Source organism: Xenopus laevis, chromosome 6S (genome assembly GCF_017654675.1).
Source record: "Xenopus laevis strain J_2021 chromosome 6S, Xenopus_laevis_v10.1, whole genome shotgun sequence".
Taxonomy (NCBI): domain Eukaryota; kingdom Metazoa; phylum Chordata; class Amphibia; order Anura; family Pipidae; genus Xenopus; species Xenopus laevis.
In genome coordinates, this window is record NC_054382.1 from 26202086 (window position 1) to 26220207 (window position 18122).

At 40.7% G+C, this 18122-nt stretch overlaps 1 protein-coding gene across 2 annotated transcripts; it reads right to left on the bottom strand.

Annotated features, from left to right (window-relative positions):
• Positions 1 to 1762: 1762 nt before the first annotated feature.
• Positions 1763 to 15951, bottom strand: pdk4.S (pyruvate dehydrogenase kinase 4 S homeolog). 2 transcript variants are annotated; one of them, XM_018268636.1, is made up of 12 exons: positions 15644 to 15951; positions 13633 to 13772; positions 10683 to 10824; positions 9742 to 9813; positions 9319 to 9503; positions 8486 to 8575; positions 7976 to 8053; positions 7681 to 7757; positions 6342 to 6440; positions 5495 to 5605; positions 4686 to 4799; positions 1763 to 3511 (listed from the first exon to the last, which is right to left on the bottom strand). In XM_018268636.1, the coding sequence occupies exons 2-12, from the start codon at positions 13748 to 13750 to the stop codon at positions 3383 to 3385; spliced, it is 1215 nt and encodes a 404-aa protein (XP_018124125.1). In that variant the 5' UTR covers positions 13751 to 13772; positions 15644 to 15951; the 3' UTR covers positions 1763 to 3382.
• Between the last annotated feature and the right edge of the window lie 2171 nt (positions 15952 to 18122).

Here is an 18122-nt window from a genome sequence, read left to right on the forward strand (position 1 = left end):
AGATTGGAAACCTCTACCCTAGACTATAGTCTAAGTAAACCTGTGCATTTATCCACCCGAATGCTTAATCAATTTAATTCCTCTCCTTCAGAACAACGTCAGATTCATGGATAAGGTCATCGCATGATGCACTTCCTCCTTGCTTGGCGCCCGGACTGCATGACATCATTTCCGGCAAGGTCTTTTGCTCCGCAACACAACGGGAGCTCGTCACAGGAGACTCCACACACCGGTTTACTCTCTGCTTGTCATCCTTAACAGCACTGCTGGGACCTCCAGATAAATACTGAGGTTATACCTCGCCATATTGGACACAAGCAGCAGACTACCAGTCAGACATAGGGACCTATAAGGGGAGGGGAAGCAAGGCATCCCTACAGGAGACAGGCCCAGGGCAGAAGGGGGGACGAATTGTCCCATTAAGGAACCTCAAAAAAAACAACAACTTTTCTTTCACTGGCATTATGGCTGAGGGCCATTCAGATGGTCTGTTCTCCAGGTCAAAGCAAACCTTATCTGTATCATTTAGCAGGCAATGGCCCCCTTTATAGTTTAACACCTTTTTTATTAATAAGGTTATGCCTGGCAGGCAGCTCTACAGCCTTCCGTTACTAAAACTATTTCCCAAGGAATATATTCTTTGTCCCAATATCCAAAAGCAACTGCAAAACAGGTTCTTGTTTCCTTTTTAAACAGACTTAGTGATGGGCAAATGTGACCTGTTTTGCTTCACCAAAAATTCTAGAAACAGCAAAAACTATACATTTTTTTTTTACGCAAATTATTCCTCGCTAGCAGCGCCGGCCATTCAACGGAGGGAACCAGCTCAACATTTATTTATTTATTTTTACTAACTATTATAGCCTATGAACATTTTTTCTAGGCAATATATTTTGCTCATCTGTACGGACTATTAATATGATATGAATCATCCAATTGCTGCTAAAGCAGACTCTTCTAGGAGGGCTTACCTTTAGTAGTTGGAGCATTGCTGGTGGGATTAGCTTCCATTCAGCCACAAGAGCATGAGGGCTCTTACAAACAGGCGTTTATTCCTGCATTCCCTTGCAACTGAGCTTTTATGTGTGCAGCACAGGAGTAAATGCGGCACCTGCTTTTCAGTTTTGTTGTACTCATTGCGGTGCAGGAAAATACAGGTACATGTGTTAGAGTCCTGCGCGGAACCACTTTAAGACCCGGACCCTGAGCCGCATATTTAGCTACTTTGATCTGCTACCCGACCGAGACCCGCAACTGCCTTATTCACAACCCACCGACCAGCAGTGGTGTCATCAAAAGTGGGCGGGACAGAAACAAGTTTTGTAAAACTTTAAAAGGTGTAAAATTGAATGTTTAATATTAGATAAGACATTTAGAGGAAACCCGCAACCCGACCGCAGGTATAACCGCACCTGAAAATACTCCCGATTCCGCAGGGTGCCCGATTGTTTGCGGGTAAATACCCAACACGCTGCAGGACTCTAACCTGTGTTCCCCTGCACTGGAACGCATGAAATATCAGCCCTACATGCGTTGGGCACTGATGATGGGCCTCAGGCTTGAAGTCAGCATAAAAATTCCTCCCACAGATGTGTAGCTGGGTTAAGGTGTATCACACCTTACAACATACAGTAATATTGTGATCATGTCTTAAAGTAATACAGATTTCCCCATCCCAAATCATCAGTGCTGAAAGAATCTCTAACTTGGATTCTGATGATATTTAACTAGAAGTAGAAATAATGACACAGTGACGCTTATATGTGAAGCAAAGAAATGTAATGCCTAATAATATCATAATGCCTTAAAGTAAATTCCAACAATGGAGACAAACACATGCAAAAAGCAAAACGGAGGCATTTCAGCAAATTGCAATAAATAACATTTTAAGGCAATCTGCTGCCATAAAAAAAAAAGAATGCGAGAGAAATTATTAATGGAAGAATGATTAAGAACATATGGAACTTCGTAAAAGGCCACATGATTAAGGAATAAAAATATAATAAATATTAATGGCATATTAGTATAAGGTAAAATAATGCATAGACATTTAAATTCGACTTTTTGAATGTGCCTAGTTATTGGAGGTACTTGTGTATTGCAGTTTCATACTGTATCTATTAGAGCAGCATCCTTTAATAATATTAAAATGTGTGCTTAGGGGAGGAGACAAAATGGCTTCAGGTCTACACATGGCGCTGCACTGCTAAGTATTGCAAGACTTCCATGTGCTCTAGTTAGGAACATTTATATTATCCCCCTATACCTACAACACCATAAGACAAGGCTGAGGTACAAGCAACTCTATGGTTGTTATCCTAGACGGCATCATGGGAACTGTAGTTTAACAACAGAAGGGCTGCAGAGAGCACAAATCTGCCATAGAACATTAAGAAACTACACAGCCCTTCAGTAGTGAATAATGCAGTACTACTAGTTATTTGGCACAATGCATTCTAATGCTTGCAACCAGTGAGATAAAAATGGCATGAGCATGAGCACCAGCAAGGAAACAGAACATCAGGCCAAACTCTGAAGGGCGGAAATATTCAACCTGAACATATAACAGGCAGTATACGTTTCTAGCTGAATTACAGACATTAGGCCTACGCTCCTGATCTGGCTCCCACTTTAAAGCAAAGCCAGTGTTAAATGTATTTTAGAAATACTTTAAATGGTCATTTAGATGTAAATCTATTAATCTGCATGACAGTATTAAAAATAAAATACTGTAAATTCTGCAAATTCCTCTTTCCAGTGCAGAAGCAGGAATACAGTACAGAATGGTGCCCAACTGTGGGCAGAGATTGGTTTGTTTCACATTATGCTTCAAGTTATGAAACAAAACAGCTACCTTCTGGCTCTTTTCGGCAATATGGTATTCACATACGATTTGGTTACCGTACAAAGGTAAAGGAACATTGGTTATGGTCTGGCTTTTTTTATAGTTGCAGAGGTGGGTAATGTACTTTTTAACCTGAGCTTGGTAACAATATGGGCGGAAAAAAAATAAGCAGACCTAGAATTATATCCTAGATTGGATTCTGGATTCGCAGTGATCTTTATCTCATCACTTATCTTTATACACATTGTTATAATTAATGAACAGAACAAATTAAATATTTCCTAGGGAAAAGAAGCACCCCAAGTGCTTTATATTGAATGAATCAGCCAAAAGTGCAACACTACGATCTAAAGATCCTGCATCTTCTGGTGGTGGTGGTGGTGGTTGTTGACTTGCTCTCCTTGTTGCTTCATGGGCCAGCTCAAGCACAGTACACTTGGCCTATTTATTGCAACAGAACACTTGCAGGTAGTGGTCCTGGGAGACAGGTGTGTGATCCCTTTTCCAGCTCACAGGAAAAGTCTTCTGAGAAGCTTTCTACCTTGCCAGGTTCTTTGGTTCGCTACTTGGAATGCACCAATCATCTGCTTCAGTGCTGAATTTATAATGTTTCCAGGCAGACTTGTTGAAGACAGGTAACCTTTCTACAGACTCTGATGATAATGCCTGAAATCCGTAAGTAAAGATAGTTAGTCTTAAAAGTCTGGTCACATTTATTATACCATGACTGTATACAAGTCAAAATACATAACATTCTTATTCATATGAACTTCAGTGGCCCATTTCCTAAACCAGTGACCAGTGTGTATATACAGTAGAACCCCTATTTTACGGTTTTTTTTAAGGGGACCAGGAAAAATGGTGTAAAATCCAGGAAAATTTAAAAATCAGGGAAATGCATAATGCATAATATATAGGTGGGACGACAAAACAACAAATGTAAAACGAGGGAAATCTTAAAATCAGGGGATGTAAAATGAAAGTTCCACTGTATATATTACATAGCTAAATAAACAATTACATTAAACATGGGTTCTTTATTTTTCTTTTAAAGAAAGCGTACAGCACTTTGGTTTATCTTTAGCTCTAACTGGCGGCCGTAAATATTTCTAGGAAGACATTCCAGGCATAGAGAATGTTCCACAACTGAAAGGTTTCAGGATCCTGCTACACATCTGCTTCTTATCCTTTTTATCTGGCAGGCAAACGTATAAACCAGATGAAACAGGATTCTGTTTACACTTTCCTTTCCTCAAGCTCTCAGGAGTTTGTCCTTCTAGTTTATCATTATTTCCCCAATACTAGCAAATGAAGCCGTGAACTTCACTTATCACTGACAGGGCAGGAAAACAGAGTTAAAAGTTCAATCAGATTTCTGGGTTTAAAAATATCCTTTAACTCCTAGGGCTGTGGCACCAAGTGTGTTGCTACAGAGTAAGGGCTTTAGTACACGGGCAGATTGTGGGAGATTTAGTCGCCTGGCGACTAATCGCCTTTTCTTTTGGGCGACAATCTCCCCGAACTGCCTTCCCCCCTTGCTAAAATGAAAAATCAACTGCGCCAATGCACTCACAGTGCTTCGATTTCCGAAACCGCCCGAAGTTGCCTCAGGAGGAAACTTCGGAATATGAAGCGATGTGAGTGCATTGTTAGGTAGGGAAATCCTCTCCAGGCTGTAAAATCTCATATGCACATTGTTTTCCTTGCTATTACGTTGTAATACTCCTTATTATATTTTAGTATGTGATACATTGTAATTACATATAGCAAGTAAACAAGATAGTACAACACTGCATTAAAGGTAAAGAAATACATTACTGGGGTCAGAAATTATTCTTACCTTTAAATAGATAACGGCATCTGTTCCGAAGCCCTCCATTGAATGCAGCATTAAGTCTCCCTGGAAGTACCTGGCATAAAGTCGAGAGATGGGCAAGCCATACCCAAAACCAGCCTTAAATAACAATAAAACTAGATTTAGTCACATCTTATATACACAAAGAGCTCTGAAACATCATTTTGTAATGGAGTCTCTATTCTAGGACATTTGTCTCATCATATATATTTGTATGTGTGCCAAGATCTTTTAGGAGGCCTTTGAATTTTGTCTTAAAGGGATTCTGCCTGGTCATGTGCTTTCTGAAAGAGCCAGCACTTTAGGATGGAACTGCTTTCTGGCAGGCTGTTATTTCTCCTACTCAATGTAACTGAATGTGTCGCAGTGGGACCTGGATTTTACTATGCTGTTCCCAGATCTACCAGGGAACTGTTGGGTTAAGCTCCCCATAGTTGCATTTTCTTGCCAAACGATCAATTTTACAGAAGTCCGACCAATCCTTCGAAATTATCGTGTGGTTAGCGGAATTCAAACGATCGAACATCTTATGATTTTTCGCCGGACATCTGTTGATCGGCCAGGTTAGAAAATATTTATCGGTCCCAGTGCAGTATATCTATGTTTGCAGGGCCAAGCAGGCAGCTACTCTTTGTTTTCCAGCAGAGCAATGACTCCCTGCGTCTAAATTCTATTGTACATATGCAGACATGCCTTATCTACAGCCATGGACATTTTGTTTTATTTAAAATTATGATCTAGTCACTGGTATTCGTGGGTAATCATGCAATATGAAGTCACAATACATTTCTTACCAAAGGAGCATTCCGTGAATTATCCATCAGAGGCCTGGGTGCTGTGGAATACATATAACTGAACAGTCGTTCAATCTTCCTCAAGGGAACGCCTCCTCCGTTGTCCGATATCTGTTGAATTTAATTTTATACCATTTTCAATGTAAGTGTCTCAACAGTCAAGGCCAGCAGTATACAAATAAAAAGTTGCAAGTGTATGTGTCACTTTCTTGGTAATGTAACTATGTGGAAAAATCAGGATCACTAGTCTGATAAGCAGGTGGATAGGATGTGGGGATTGCACAATTAATTCTTAGAAATGAAGTGTAATCATATTAACCCTGCTGACCGTGTATAAATTAGGGATGCACCGAATCCCGGTTTCGCCCCAGGATTCAGCCTTTCAGCAGGATTCGGCCAAATCCTTGTGCCTGTTCGAATTGAATGCTAATTTGCAAATGCAAATAAGCTGGAAGGGAAATCAAGTGACTTTTCGTGACAAAACAAGGAGTTAAAAAATGGTTTTCCCTCCCCTAATTTGCATATACAAATTAGGATTCGGTTGAATCTTTTATAAAGGATTCGCCTAATCCCAAATAGTGGATTCGGTGCATAAAGTCACACTAAAAAAAGAAGGCCTGCAAGTTAAAATGAGGATGCAAGTAATGTTGCAAGCAAGAGAGCCCATGGTATAATGTAAAGTATATCATGGTTGTACACATTGTACACAGAAGTTTGCGGAGCAGACTGAGAGGATTGGTTGTTCCCTTTTATCATTAGGCTAATCACCTTGGCAAGCTAACACTTCACTAATGGGAAGGCAAACAGAAGATGTGTCAACAAATTGCAGCTATAGACAATCATTTACCTTAATAGTTACATCTTCATTTCCTAGGACAACATTCACTTTGATAGGAGGTAGACGAGGACTAGTTTCATGACTTTCAACCGTTGCCCGCATGGCATTCTGTGAATAATAAAAAAAAAAAAAAAAAAGTACATTTAGAGAGAGCCAGTGGTGAAGATCAGCATTCGGCTAAAAGGCTTACAGTCCTACTTTGCTCTTTACATTTTACCATGTATCAAGTGAAAATATTTATGAATTATAGTGCTCATCTAGGATAAGGAAAATTTGATAATTCACAGACACCCAGGGGCCCATTCATTAAGTTCAAGTGAAGGAATAGAAGAAAAAATACTTCGAATTTCGAAATGTTTTTTTGGCTACTTTGACCATCAAATGGGCTACTTCGACCTTCGACTCGAACTAAAAATCGTTCGACTATTCGCTAGTCGAAGTACTGTCTCTTTAAGAAAAAACTTCGACCCCCTAGTTCGCCACCTAAAAGCTACCGAAGTCAATGTTAGCTATCTTTTTTTGGTCGAAGGATAATCCTTAGATCGATGGATTAAAATCCTTCGAAATGTTTGATTTGAAGGATTTAATCGTTCGATCGAACGATTATTCCTTCAATCGTTCAATTGAACTATTTGGGCAAAATCCTTCGACTTCGATATTCGAAGTCGGAGGATTTCAATTCCCCAGTCGAATATCGAGGGTTAATTAACCCTCGATATTCGACCCTTAATACATCTGCCCCCCAATGTGTGGTCCTTCAGCCACTGCTGAAGATGAACTCCCATATCCATCGGATAGCTAAATAAGAATAAAATGTACAACAATTGATAACCCGGTGCTACTGTAATTTATCAGGGATGGAAAAACCAATTTGTACAAGAGATAAAACAGCCAGTTCACACGCATAAAGCATGACACCCACTATTGACTGTGTTGGTGATCCATTCCTGGAAAAATCAGTAAAAGAATATTTATAGCGCAATGCCCCAGGACCTGTGTTGGCTGCTGAATATATAAAGTTCAGCTACATCTAGCACAATCAGAGTTTACAAATGTACTTTTGGAATTTAGGTGCTACATCCTGGCATCAAATCCTGGCACTGCCCCTAGAATCACCCACTAATCCCTGGCTGCCCTCCATTTAGCCGTTGCCCTTTATACTCCTTTGTGCTCCCTTTTATAGTTTGCTGCTTATTTCCATGCACTTAATGGTGTAACGGCCTGAAGTTGGCCAGCAGCAGATTTTTATTTTTACCAAGGGTGATTAAGGATTCAGTGCACCAAGCCTTTAATCTGGGGGGGTTTGATAATTTTACAGTTACTGCCATCAATAAGAATTTATCATTACCTTAAAAAGCTCAAAGAGCATGTGATAGAGATGCGATGGAACATAAACTATATGAATCGGCTGGGAAGGATCATTTCCTGAAAATAAAAACAATATGCAATTATTACACATCATACATGATCATAATTAAACCTTAATAAAAATTAAGCTAAACAATATTTAATTATTTAGGTTAAATGAAGACATTCACCAAATGGCTATTCTTTTAGGGTGAAGACACATTGAGCTACCAGTAGCAGCTACTTGTTGTGGCTACAAAATGCCAAAAAAATACCAAGTGTAAATGCTTACTTACCATTCGCCTGCTTTATTCTCAATTCAGGAGAAGCTAAATAGTACTGTTCACAAAGCATCTTGGCAGTGTCAAAAGCATCTACAATAGATCAAACAGAAGTGTGCATGTTACACAAAGCAAGAGGTTTGTTCAAGTCTGTTTTAAAGGAATGTCACTTAGGATAAGCAGCCCCTACTGCAATGATTCTCTGGACCTAAACTTTTACACAGCTCTTTTAAGTATCAGTGGTTTTAAAATACAAACAGTGCAAGGCTGGTAGTACTGCATCATATTACACAGAGGAATAGGAATAATATTAGAAAATCTAATTTTAATTGAAAAAGGCTCTCCAATACTAGCAAGCCTGGGACTTTCTAGAGGCAGGAAAATGAAAAGTCAATTTAATAGCAAAAAGCAGTTATATTAGTGATAATAGCAATGATACACCTTTGGGGGATTCTGGGAGAGGGACTTAATGAAATCTGCAGATGCCAAATATATCTTCTAAAATAGTGAGAGAAGTACACCTACCATGCACTACCTCAACCACATCACAGTTTGGATCGATGCTTCCGATGTGTTTTGGGTGGGCTGGGTTGGTTCCACCATCAAAAAGAAGAGCTAAAAAAAATGAATTAAAAATAAATTAAGTGATGAAGGAATATATATATATATATATATATATATATATATATATATATATATATATATATATATATATATATATATATATATATATATATATATACATATACATATATATACATATATATACATATACATATATACACATATACATATATACATATACATACACAGTTGCTCTGTAATATTTAGTAATATTGACAATTTATTATGAAACAATGGATGCCGGTAAAGTCTTATACTGAGCTACCTCACAGCACTGTAAGTAGGAAATTGGACATTTTCAGACTACGGAGTCATAAAACCATTAGAGCAGAAGGGCGTATTAGCAATATGTGGCTTGGATCCATCGTGTACAATTGTGCCATATCAGCATTATCAGAGTCCTCCCCTGGAAACAGCAGTTTAATTTTGGCTCTAGTTAATTAGTGGTATTAAATATTTGCGGAGTACTTATTAATCTATGTGGGTGGCTAAATCAAGCTGAAGCAGGTTTGCACCCACACCAGTCCTATGATAAACACACCAGCAGTTCAAAGATGAACTATATTCAAATTTTGTATTTTTTTTTTTTTTTTTAGCCAACTACAGGGTTTACTGTATTGTTACTTTTTGAAGTACTTCTGTGTATGGGCGTTTTTATATACACAGATACGACAAACTGTTATATAGAACATGCTTCTAAATGTATAATCAATAAACGACCTGTATAAACTTACTGTGCTGGTTTATAAGCATCCTTATGGAAATGCGGCTCATATAAAAGCGATCAAGAAAATACTGAACGTTTTGATTGGTGACAGGATCCACTCCAAATGCCTCCTTGTATTCAATAACTCCCTGAGCCATCGTAGGGACAACATTGTTGTGTCTGTTCCGGATTGTCACAAGGGCTTCTGTGAAACTAAAGGCCAAGAAGAATTATATAGGGCTCCTTATAATAAAGATGCGAATACATATAGAATATATCAAAAAGTGTCAACAATCAAGTTCAAGTTACTATACCTATAACAAATGTTATTATATGTTGTTCTATTAAGAAAGTACATATGGGGACTGAAATCTCAGATCCTCTACGTACATTTGCTTCTATTCTATTCCTTCCTCACCCTATACAATAATATGCAGAAAGTAGCACTTACTCGGACAGCACTCTTTGCTCTTCTGGATCTTTTTCAACGAATTCTATTAGCTCCATCAAGCTCTGTATGTACCTAGATGTAAAAAAATATGACAACTTTATTATCAATGTGTACAACATGCTGAATACTTTTGAACAGTTATACAAAAATAAAAATAGGAACGAATTAAATGAATTGAAAGACTGACACACATAATTTACTCCCTAATTAGCAACCCCTGCTTTACCCTTAGTAAACAAACCACAACTGGAAAAAAAAAAATAGCGTAAGGATCTGCTTTATATCATAACACCATTCACCACAAAACCCTTCTATAAATTACAAGATTAAAAATTCTTTGTCAGATAGCCAACATATCAAGAGGGACACTATCCCCTTGTTTGTGACATGCTGAGCCATTTAGAACTAAAAGCATTTGCCGTTTACATGGAGCGGTGCACTGTACTTGCCCAACTCTTTCTGCAAAACATTACAAAAAAATACAGTTATTACATTACTTTTTCACTTACTGATTACAAGTTTAAGTTAATTATTTAAAAAAGGCAGAAAGGTGTGCAAATAGGCTGAATTACACAAGTATTCTATATCTTTTACTTGTATAGCATTGACAGAAGTGTACAGGACTGTCCATTGTTCAGTGCTGCACAATATGTTGGAGCTATATAAATCCATGTTCATAATAATAATTATTCATATCTACACTAGGGTCAGTTTCATCAGTAGCTAACTAAGCTGCCTGTAGGTTTTTGGATTGTGGGAGGAAAGAGGGGCACCTAGGTCAAATTAGGCTGACCTGATCAGCTGGCCCATGACCCAACAATTGGATCATAAAAGGGCCTACGATAATCCACTGTGGAAGGACTGCATGAACGGGGCAATGTCCACTAAGAGTAGCTTAAGAATTCTGTAGTATTTTAGTACCATGTAAATTGGATAGTTACCAGCTCTGGACAAGCTGCACTGACGGAGTCCCCAGCAACTGGTCAGGAAGTATATAGAGCTCCCTCATGATGTTGGCCAGTCTTACAGGAAGCTCTTGTCGGAGGAATGCGAAGGATATCTTCTCACAGCCATTAGCAGATCCTGGTGAAATGCAAATAAAGAGGGATCAAAGCAAAACCTAAGCAAGGTCTGTCCAATGTGCCAAACACTAATTAAATAGATATGATGCTTCAACAAACAGTCACTTTCATCAGGACACAGTGTTATATACAATTATAATATACAATGTAGCTACTTAAGTCTAATCTGACATGAGTAATAATTAGAGGATAATGACCCGTCGCTCACTCTGCTGAACGAATGGCACTTACATAAATTAAACGAGCTGCAAACTTTGTGCCAGGCTGAAACCTCGGTACACAGCCATCTGCTTAACATCAGTAAGAAACACTGGGCATTCTAGTCAGGGATTCTGATCTAATTTTGAAATTAGTCTCGGCTGCTCTTCATAAATACAGTGCCAAATACAGGCAACACTGCAGTTTTCGGGGGGAAATACAGCTCCCTGTGCTCAGTGCAGGGCACAAAAGTGCAGAAAACATGTCCTTGTTGTTTGCACTCTTGTACTGTACGTGATAAATTATCCCTTTAGTGTTTAACCATTCCAGTGCAATTGATGAAAGGTCGATCGTTCAGTTAACTAGAGCGGGGAAACTGGCCAAACTTCGAGCCCCATCTGTTGTGTTTCAGAATGGTATGTTTCTCAGAAAACTTGGAAAAATATTGGCACAGCTTCAATGAATTCCTGTTATGGCTGAAGCTTGAGGGAGAATATGGATTTCTAGGAAATAAAGTAATCTGAGAACCAAAACAAGTTCTGAACCAATATACAGAGGCAGCATGACATCATTTTAATAATACATTTAATAATAATCATGAAAAATCAACAATATCAACAGGGTGCACTGTACACAGCTAAACAAGTAAAACAACTTAACCCATGCAATAGTGCTAAATAAGTCCAAATCAATGGCCCCACTACCGGCACCGCAACCCAATTTGAGGTCAAAACATATTCACTGTCCTTGATATTTTTGGCTCAGTGATTGAATGATACACTGATATTTTCCTACAAATGTTAAAGGAGAAGGAAATAAAACTAAGTAAGCTTTATCAGAAAGGTCTATATAAATACACAAGTAAACTCTCAAAGTAATGCTGCTCTGAGTCCTCTGTCAAAATAAACACTGCATTTATTTCCTTCTATTGTGTATACATGGGCTTCTTTATCAGACTTCCTTTTTTGGGTTAAACCTCCAGGGCTTGGGCTTGAGCATGCTCAGCTTGCTCCTCTCTCCCTCCTCCGCAGAAAGTGATGTCATGCCAAGCCTGACCAAAAAATGGACATCCAATGGGAAAACCAATGATCTGACCTGTTACTTTTCTGCAGAGCCTTACAGGGCTGTCAATACATCCCAAATGGAGTCCAACAGCTAAATAACCAGTGTTTCTAAATCCTTTTTATATTTTCCTGGTATACTTAAACTCATACTCATTCCTATCAGTGGTGTCAGTATCACTTTACAATGTGCACTTGTTTACTCAATCAGGAGTGAAATAAAACCTGAAAGTGGAGGGTTTCGCTGGGAAAGCTAAAAACACTTACTCCAGAGATAAAACATGCTGAGACAACTGCACATTCCCACCTTTGCTCTGCAGCACCGAATCTTACATGAAAACACAGAGATAAGCTCTGCGGAGTCATAAACCATTTTGCACAGATAATGCTACTTGCAAAAATAGTAAGTGAATGAGAATATTTAGTAAACATGAAGAGGCTTTTGTGAAAACGGACAAATGTCAATCATAATTTAGTATTTCTAGTACAGGTATGGGATACGTTATCCAGAAACTTGTTATCCAGAAAGCTCCAAACTACGGAAAGGCTGTCTCCCATAGATTCCATTTTATCCAAAGAATCCAATTTTTTAAAAAGGATTTCCTTTTCTCTGTAATAATAAAACAGTACCTTGTACTTGATCCTTGATATAATTCATCCTTATTGGAAGCAAAACCAGCCTATTGGGTTAAATTATTGTTTAAATGATTTTCAAGTAGACTTAAGGTATCCAGAAACCCTCGGGTCCCGAGGATTCTGGATAACAGGTCCCATACCTGTATAGCCTAGTTCAAATAACTTGAGTAAACCATAAATTGTTTTTTACAGGTTAGAGTATCTTATCCCCCCCACCCCCTGAGATAAGAAAAATCAAGCTTGAGTTGCCACCGTTTTAGTTGGACTGTGGGCCCTTAAGAAAATTAAATATACCTTTTATTTTATAGGTATAAGCTCCCTTTTCTTCTTATAAACATACCCAATGATCTTTACAGTACATGTTAGTGCTAAACACAAGGAAGCATAGCCATGTTGATGCCAAATGATTCCAAAGTAGCTGATGGGCTTTGGAGCAAGTTCTCAAATTAAAGAGCTTGGGGACATTCAATACTATAATGAATCATGGGCAAAGCTATTGCCTTGGAATATGAAGAATGCCATGTGTGAAGGACACTGCTGGCCACGTAGATAACTTCAAACTGTAGTGCTATTAATATACAAGTTCAGCAATTTCAGACATGAATGAAAGGGATCTAAATATAAATCTGATCTGGCTGCGAGCTTTCTAGGTTGTGGCACTTTACTGCTTCAAGAATATGATCCACTCAAGAATATTTGGACTTTGAATCAAGACACCTTAATAGTAGAAAAACATAGCCAAGGTGTCCCATTTCTTTCAATGATTATACAGAACCCAATAGCTAATGTCATGTAGAATGCATGTTAGGAACATGGAAAGCTTCCCAAGAAAGTTTTTTTTTCCCCCACCAAATTTCCATTAATGGAACAGACTGAATAGAATACCCAATCCCTGAAACTCTATATTTCCTTACCAAAGTCTATGAACTGCTTCATGGAGAGTGGGGAAGGGGAGAAGCGGCTGAATCTCTCAATCTGTTTGGGTGCATTTGCCAAGGCTGCGTTCTTCAGCAGGAACCTCGCAAACTTCATGTTGGCAAGGAGGTCACTTCAACTGTAAGGGAAAGCAAATCAGAATTCTCTAAATACACCAGGAAAGTAAGAGGTGGTACAGAGGATCAATCTGAGCTCAGGGGGGTATGAAATAAAGGTCCTAGTAATGGAGTGGACACTGCTCTATCAGCCAGGGACAGTGCTGTGGTAAAAAAAATGAAAATAAAATAATGAAAATATGTCCAGTTGCATTGCACTGGTACAACTGTTTTTCGCTTCAGAAACTCTACTAAAGTTTATATAAACAAGCTGCTGTGTAGGCATGGGGCAGCCATTCAAAGCTGAAAAGGAGATAACAGATAAGCTCTGTAGTATACAATGGGATTTTTCAGAACTTATCTGATATCTACTGAGTATCCTGTGCTTGAATGGCTGACCCCATGGCTACACAGCAGCTTGATTATATAAACTATAGTTGTGTTTCTGAAGCCAACACACCTGTTTTACCAGTGCAGGGCAACAGTACATTATATTATCAATCGTTTAAAAAACTTTTATGGTGTTACTGTTCCTTTAAGCTCTCAGAGTTAGTGTGTTATGTGAAATCTAGCAAACAGGGTACCCTCTTAGGCCCAACTGCACACAGCAGGACATTCTATAAGGTACAGTGCCATAAACCAGGGCAGTCTGTAGATGATACTGTACAGAAGACCTCTCTAGGCCAATACTATCCACTTGGAAACCAACCATGTGAGATTTTTATGCCCCCCCACAAACCTCTCCAAGAACTCTACTGTTATTATATTATCTTGCCCAAAATGCAGTTTAGAAGCATATTGGCAGCAGTGCTTTAAGCCATTGTGCTGTACTGCAGGACAACCTCTAGGGTGCAGTGTTGTGCAGCAGGGCATACTCTCTAGAGCACTTCTCAGCAGGGCAGTCAGTGGGGCACAGTGCTGTCCAGTAAAACAAACTTTGGGGTGCAGTGTTGTAGGGAAACCTTTGGGGTGCGTGCTGTAAGGAAAGCTTTGGGGTGCAGTGCTGTACAGTAGGGAAACCTTTGGGGTGCGTGCTGTAAGGAAAGCTTTGGGGTGCAGTGCTGTGCATTGGGGAAACCTTTGGGGTGCGTACTGTAAGGAAGGCTTTGGGGTGCAGTGCTGTACAGTAGGGAAACCTTTGTTGTGCAGGGCTGTGCAGTAGGGAAGCCTTTGGATTGCAGTGCTGTAAGGAAAGCTTTGGGGTGCGTGCTGTAAGGAAAGCTTTGGGGTGCGTGCTGTGCAGTAGGGAAACCTTTGGGGCGCAGGGCTGTAGGGAAACCTTTGTTGTGCAGGGCTGTAGGGAAACCTTTGGGGCGCAGGGCTGTGCAGTAGGGAAACCTTTGGATTGCAGTGCTGTAAGGAAAGCTTTGGGGTGCGTGCTGTAAGGAAAGCTTTGGGGTGCGTGCTGTGCAGTAGGGAAAGCTTTGGGGCGCAGTGCTGTAAGGAAAGCCTTTGGGGTGCTAGCTGTGCAGTAGGGAAACCTTTGGATTGCAGTGCTGTAAGGAAAGCTTTGGGGTGCGTGCTGTAAGGAAAGCTTTGGGGTGCGTGCTGTGCAGTAGGGAAAGCTTTGGGGCGCAGTGCTGTAAGGAAAGCCTTTGGGGTGCTAGCTGTGCAGTAGGGAAACCTTTGGGTGCTGTGCTGTAAGGAAAGCTTTTGTTACTACTAATTTATGGTTTTGCTGTACAGTGCTTTGCCCTCAAGAGGCGCTATACAAATAAAAACATACATACATACATACACACATACATACATACATACAGTGAGGTGAATAACAAAGGCTGCTAATATAAAAGCTAGGAGCAGTGTGTCTGGGAGGAAAGTATAATACACACATGATATATACATATACATGATACACACATGTACATACAAACATATATACATATATACATACACGGTCCGTACCTTGTGAGGCGGGTGGGGGGTCAGGCTGTTTACAGGTCGGCCAGTACTTTGTGCACCTCCTGTTATTTGGAGTAAATGTAGGTCGGGAATCAACAAGATTCAATGGGGCTGGAGTTTTTCTTTCTGGGGTTCAGTCAAATACAAATCCCCTGCTGCTACTGTTACACACGCTGTCTGTCTCCAGGCCGGGTTGGGTTGGTGGCACAATGAAATGTCCGATTCCTCTCCTTATCCTGTGAGCATCCCTTCTCATTCACCAGCTGTTTACCTCTCTGCTGCGGCCGGGCTTCTTAATTATGTTTCATGTAAAGGGGCGGAAACAGGGCGAGCAAACTCTGCCTCTCATTGCAGGGATGTGTGTGACTGGCGTCCCTCTCCACCAATGATAATCCAGCAGGCAGTAGAGGGGGCGGGGTGAGGGCGCGTTGCGGTGTCAGGCTGCTGGTGGAAGGAACAAACAAGTACTGATGTTGGGGTGGGGGAGGAGTTGTTGTCAGGCACATTTTGGGCAGGGAGAAGGGGATTGGGTCCCTTGTGAACTTTCACACGTACACTGCAGCAGCAGCAGGGCAGCTAGTGGGGATGAGCACAGAGTGGGCGTGTGGTTTGTTAGGCAAGTGTGTAATGAGGGAACACATTCCCCTGACATAATGGACTGTATGGGGGATGCTGGGGTGGGTGTATTTAACATGCAATTTATTTGTATCCAGTTGTTGTTCTAGTGCAGTGGTCCCCAACCAGTAGCTCGCGAGCAACATGTTGCTCTCCAGCCCCTTGGATGTTGCTCCCAGTGGCCTCAAAGCAGGAGCTTATTTTTGAATTCCTGGCTTAGAGGCAAGTTTTGGTTGTATAAAAACCACGTGTACTGCCAAACAGAGTCTCCTGTATTCTGCCAGTCCATATAGGGGCTACCAAACAGCCAATCAAAGGCCTTATTTGACATCCCGCTGGACTTTCTCATGCTAGTGTTGCTCTCCAACTCTTTTTACATTTAAATGTGGCTCACGAGTAAAAAAGGTTGGGGACCCCTGTTCTAGTGCAACTGTAGCCTGGGCTAGGGAGGGATGCTGCACCTTGTAGTTCTACTTTTTTTTTTTTTTTTTTGTAAAAGCCGGAGTACGTGCTTTCAGAGCCCCTTTGTGCCCAGTGCTCAAGTGCAGAGTGCAAGGTGCTCCCCGGGAGTCCTACCCAAAGGCATGGGCTCCCATACCCAAGTGTCCCAGGCCAGGCCCAGAGACGACGAGGATCGTTGGGCTCACCTTCGCCAGAGCTAGGGTGAGCCCCGTCTTCCCCAGCTCCTACGGCCAAAAGGCACCGACGAGGAGCTTAGGGTCTTTAGACTCCCCTTCACCTTACGGCTAGGGGGAGTCCCTTTACCCTGGGTTCCGCCGAAGCTTCCCCCAGGGCACCAATACCTGGCCAGGGGTTGAGTCCAAAAGGACTATTAACACCCAAAGCCCGTGTAAGAATACATGCAAACAAAAAAAAGGACACACAAACACAAAAAATAAGTGCAAAGTGTAATAAGTGCTTGTGCCATATGTGCCAATGAAGGCTCCGGCTGGCGGCCTTGTACTACTACTCTTCAACTCATTCTCCCCCAGAAAAGAAAGCTTTCTGTTGAGGCTCTGTTATCTGGAAACAAAAGCTACTCATTGATTTTCATGGAGAGACAAAAAAAAGAAATAATAGGACTCTATAGGAAATCAGAACTTTCTTGGATAGTGGGATAATGCTACTGTCCTTTCAATAGGCTGCAGTGTGTAACTGACAAAGCAATCCCCAAACAACACAGGTGGCCCTTTAAATGCAGATGTCGGCCGCTAGCATTGCTGGGAGTTGCACTTACCATAAGCCCCTGTAGAGCAATAATAATGTTAATTTGAAGCACAACAGGGCACAGAAACAAGCCTAGGCAACACCTCTCTGCTTATCTCAGCTCTGGGCTCTCTTTTATTCCCCAACATACAATGGCTTACTTAGTCCAAGAAAACACATTACAATTTTAAATGCTCTGTTTGGGTCGGAAGTCATTCCTGTTAACTACAATCAGGTCACACTTACCTATAACATACCCACGCCTGAAAATTCTGCAAGTGTGCCTGGTATAAACTGCCATACTGCAAACTACCGTTGAAATCAGTAGGATGAAATGCAAAGTACAAAAAAGGCCTCCTGATGCTGCTCAGTACACCAAGTGACAGATTTTTGACCCATGTGTGCCATTAGCCTAAAGCTAGTGTTGGAAAAGTGCAGGCTGAGAATCAGCCCCTATGCTACAATCTACACTCACCTTGCTTGCTGCCAGAACCATTGCATCGGCCCAGGTGCAGGCAGACTGTTCCAAATGCAGACAGAAGCGTTTCAGCATTGAAATCTGATGTGTCTGCTTGCAACTGGGCTGATGCAATGGTTCTTGGTGCAGGCAAGGTAACTTAAGTGCAGAACTTAGTGACTGTAAGGGCTGA

Coding starts and splice junctions, on each gene's coding strand:
- pdk4.S (XM_018268636.1), bottom strand. CDS start 13,750: ATGAAGTTTGCGAGGTTCCTGCTGAAGAACGCAGCCTTGGCAAATGCA. Junction 8,054..8,485: donor TGTGGTTGAGGTAGTGCATG/GTAGGTGTACTT, acceptor GATCTATTGTAG/ATGCTTTTGACACTGCCAAG. Junction 4,800..5,494: donor ATTCACGGAATGCTCCTTTG/GTAAGAAATGTA, acceptor TTGTTATTTAAG/GCTGGTTTTGGGTATGGCTT.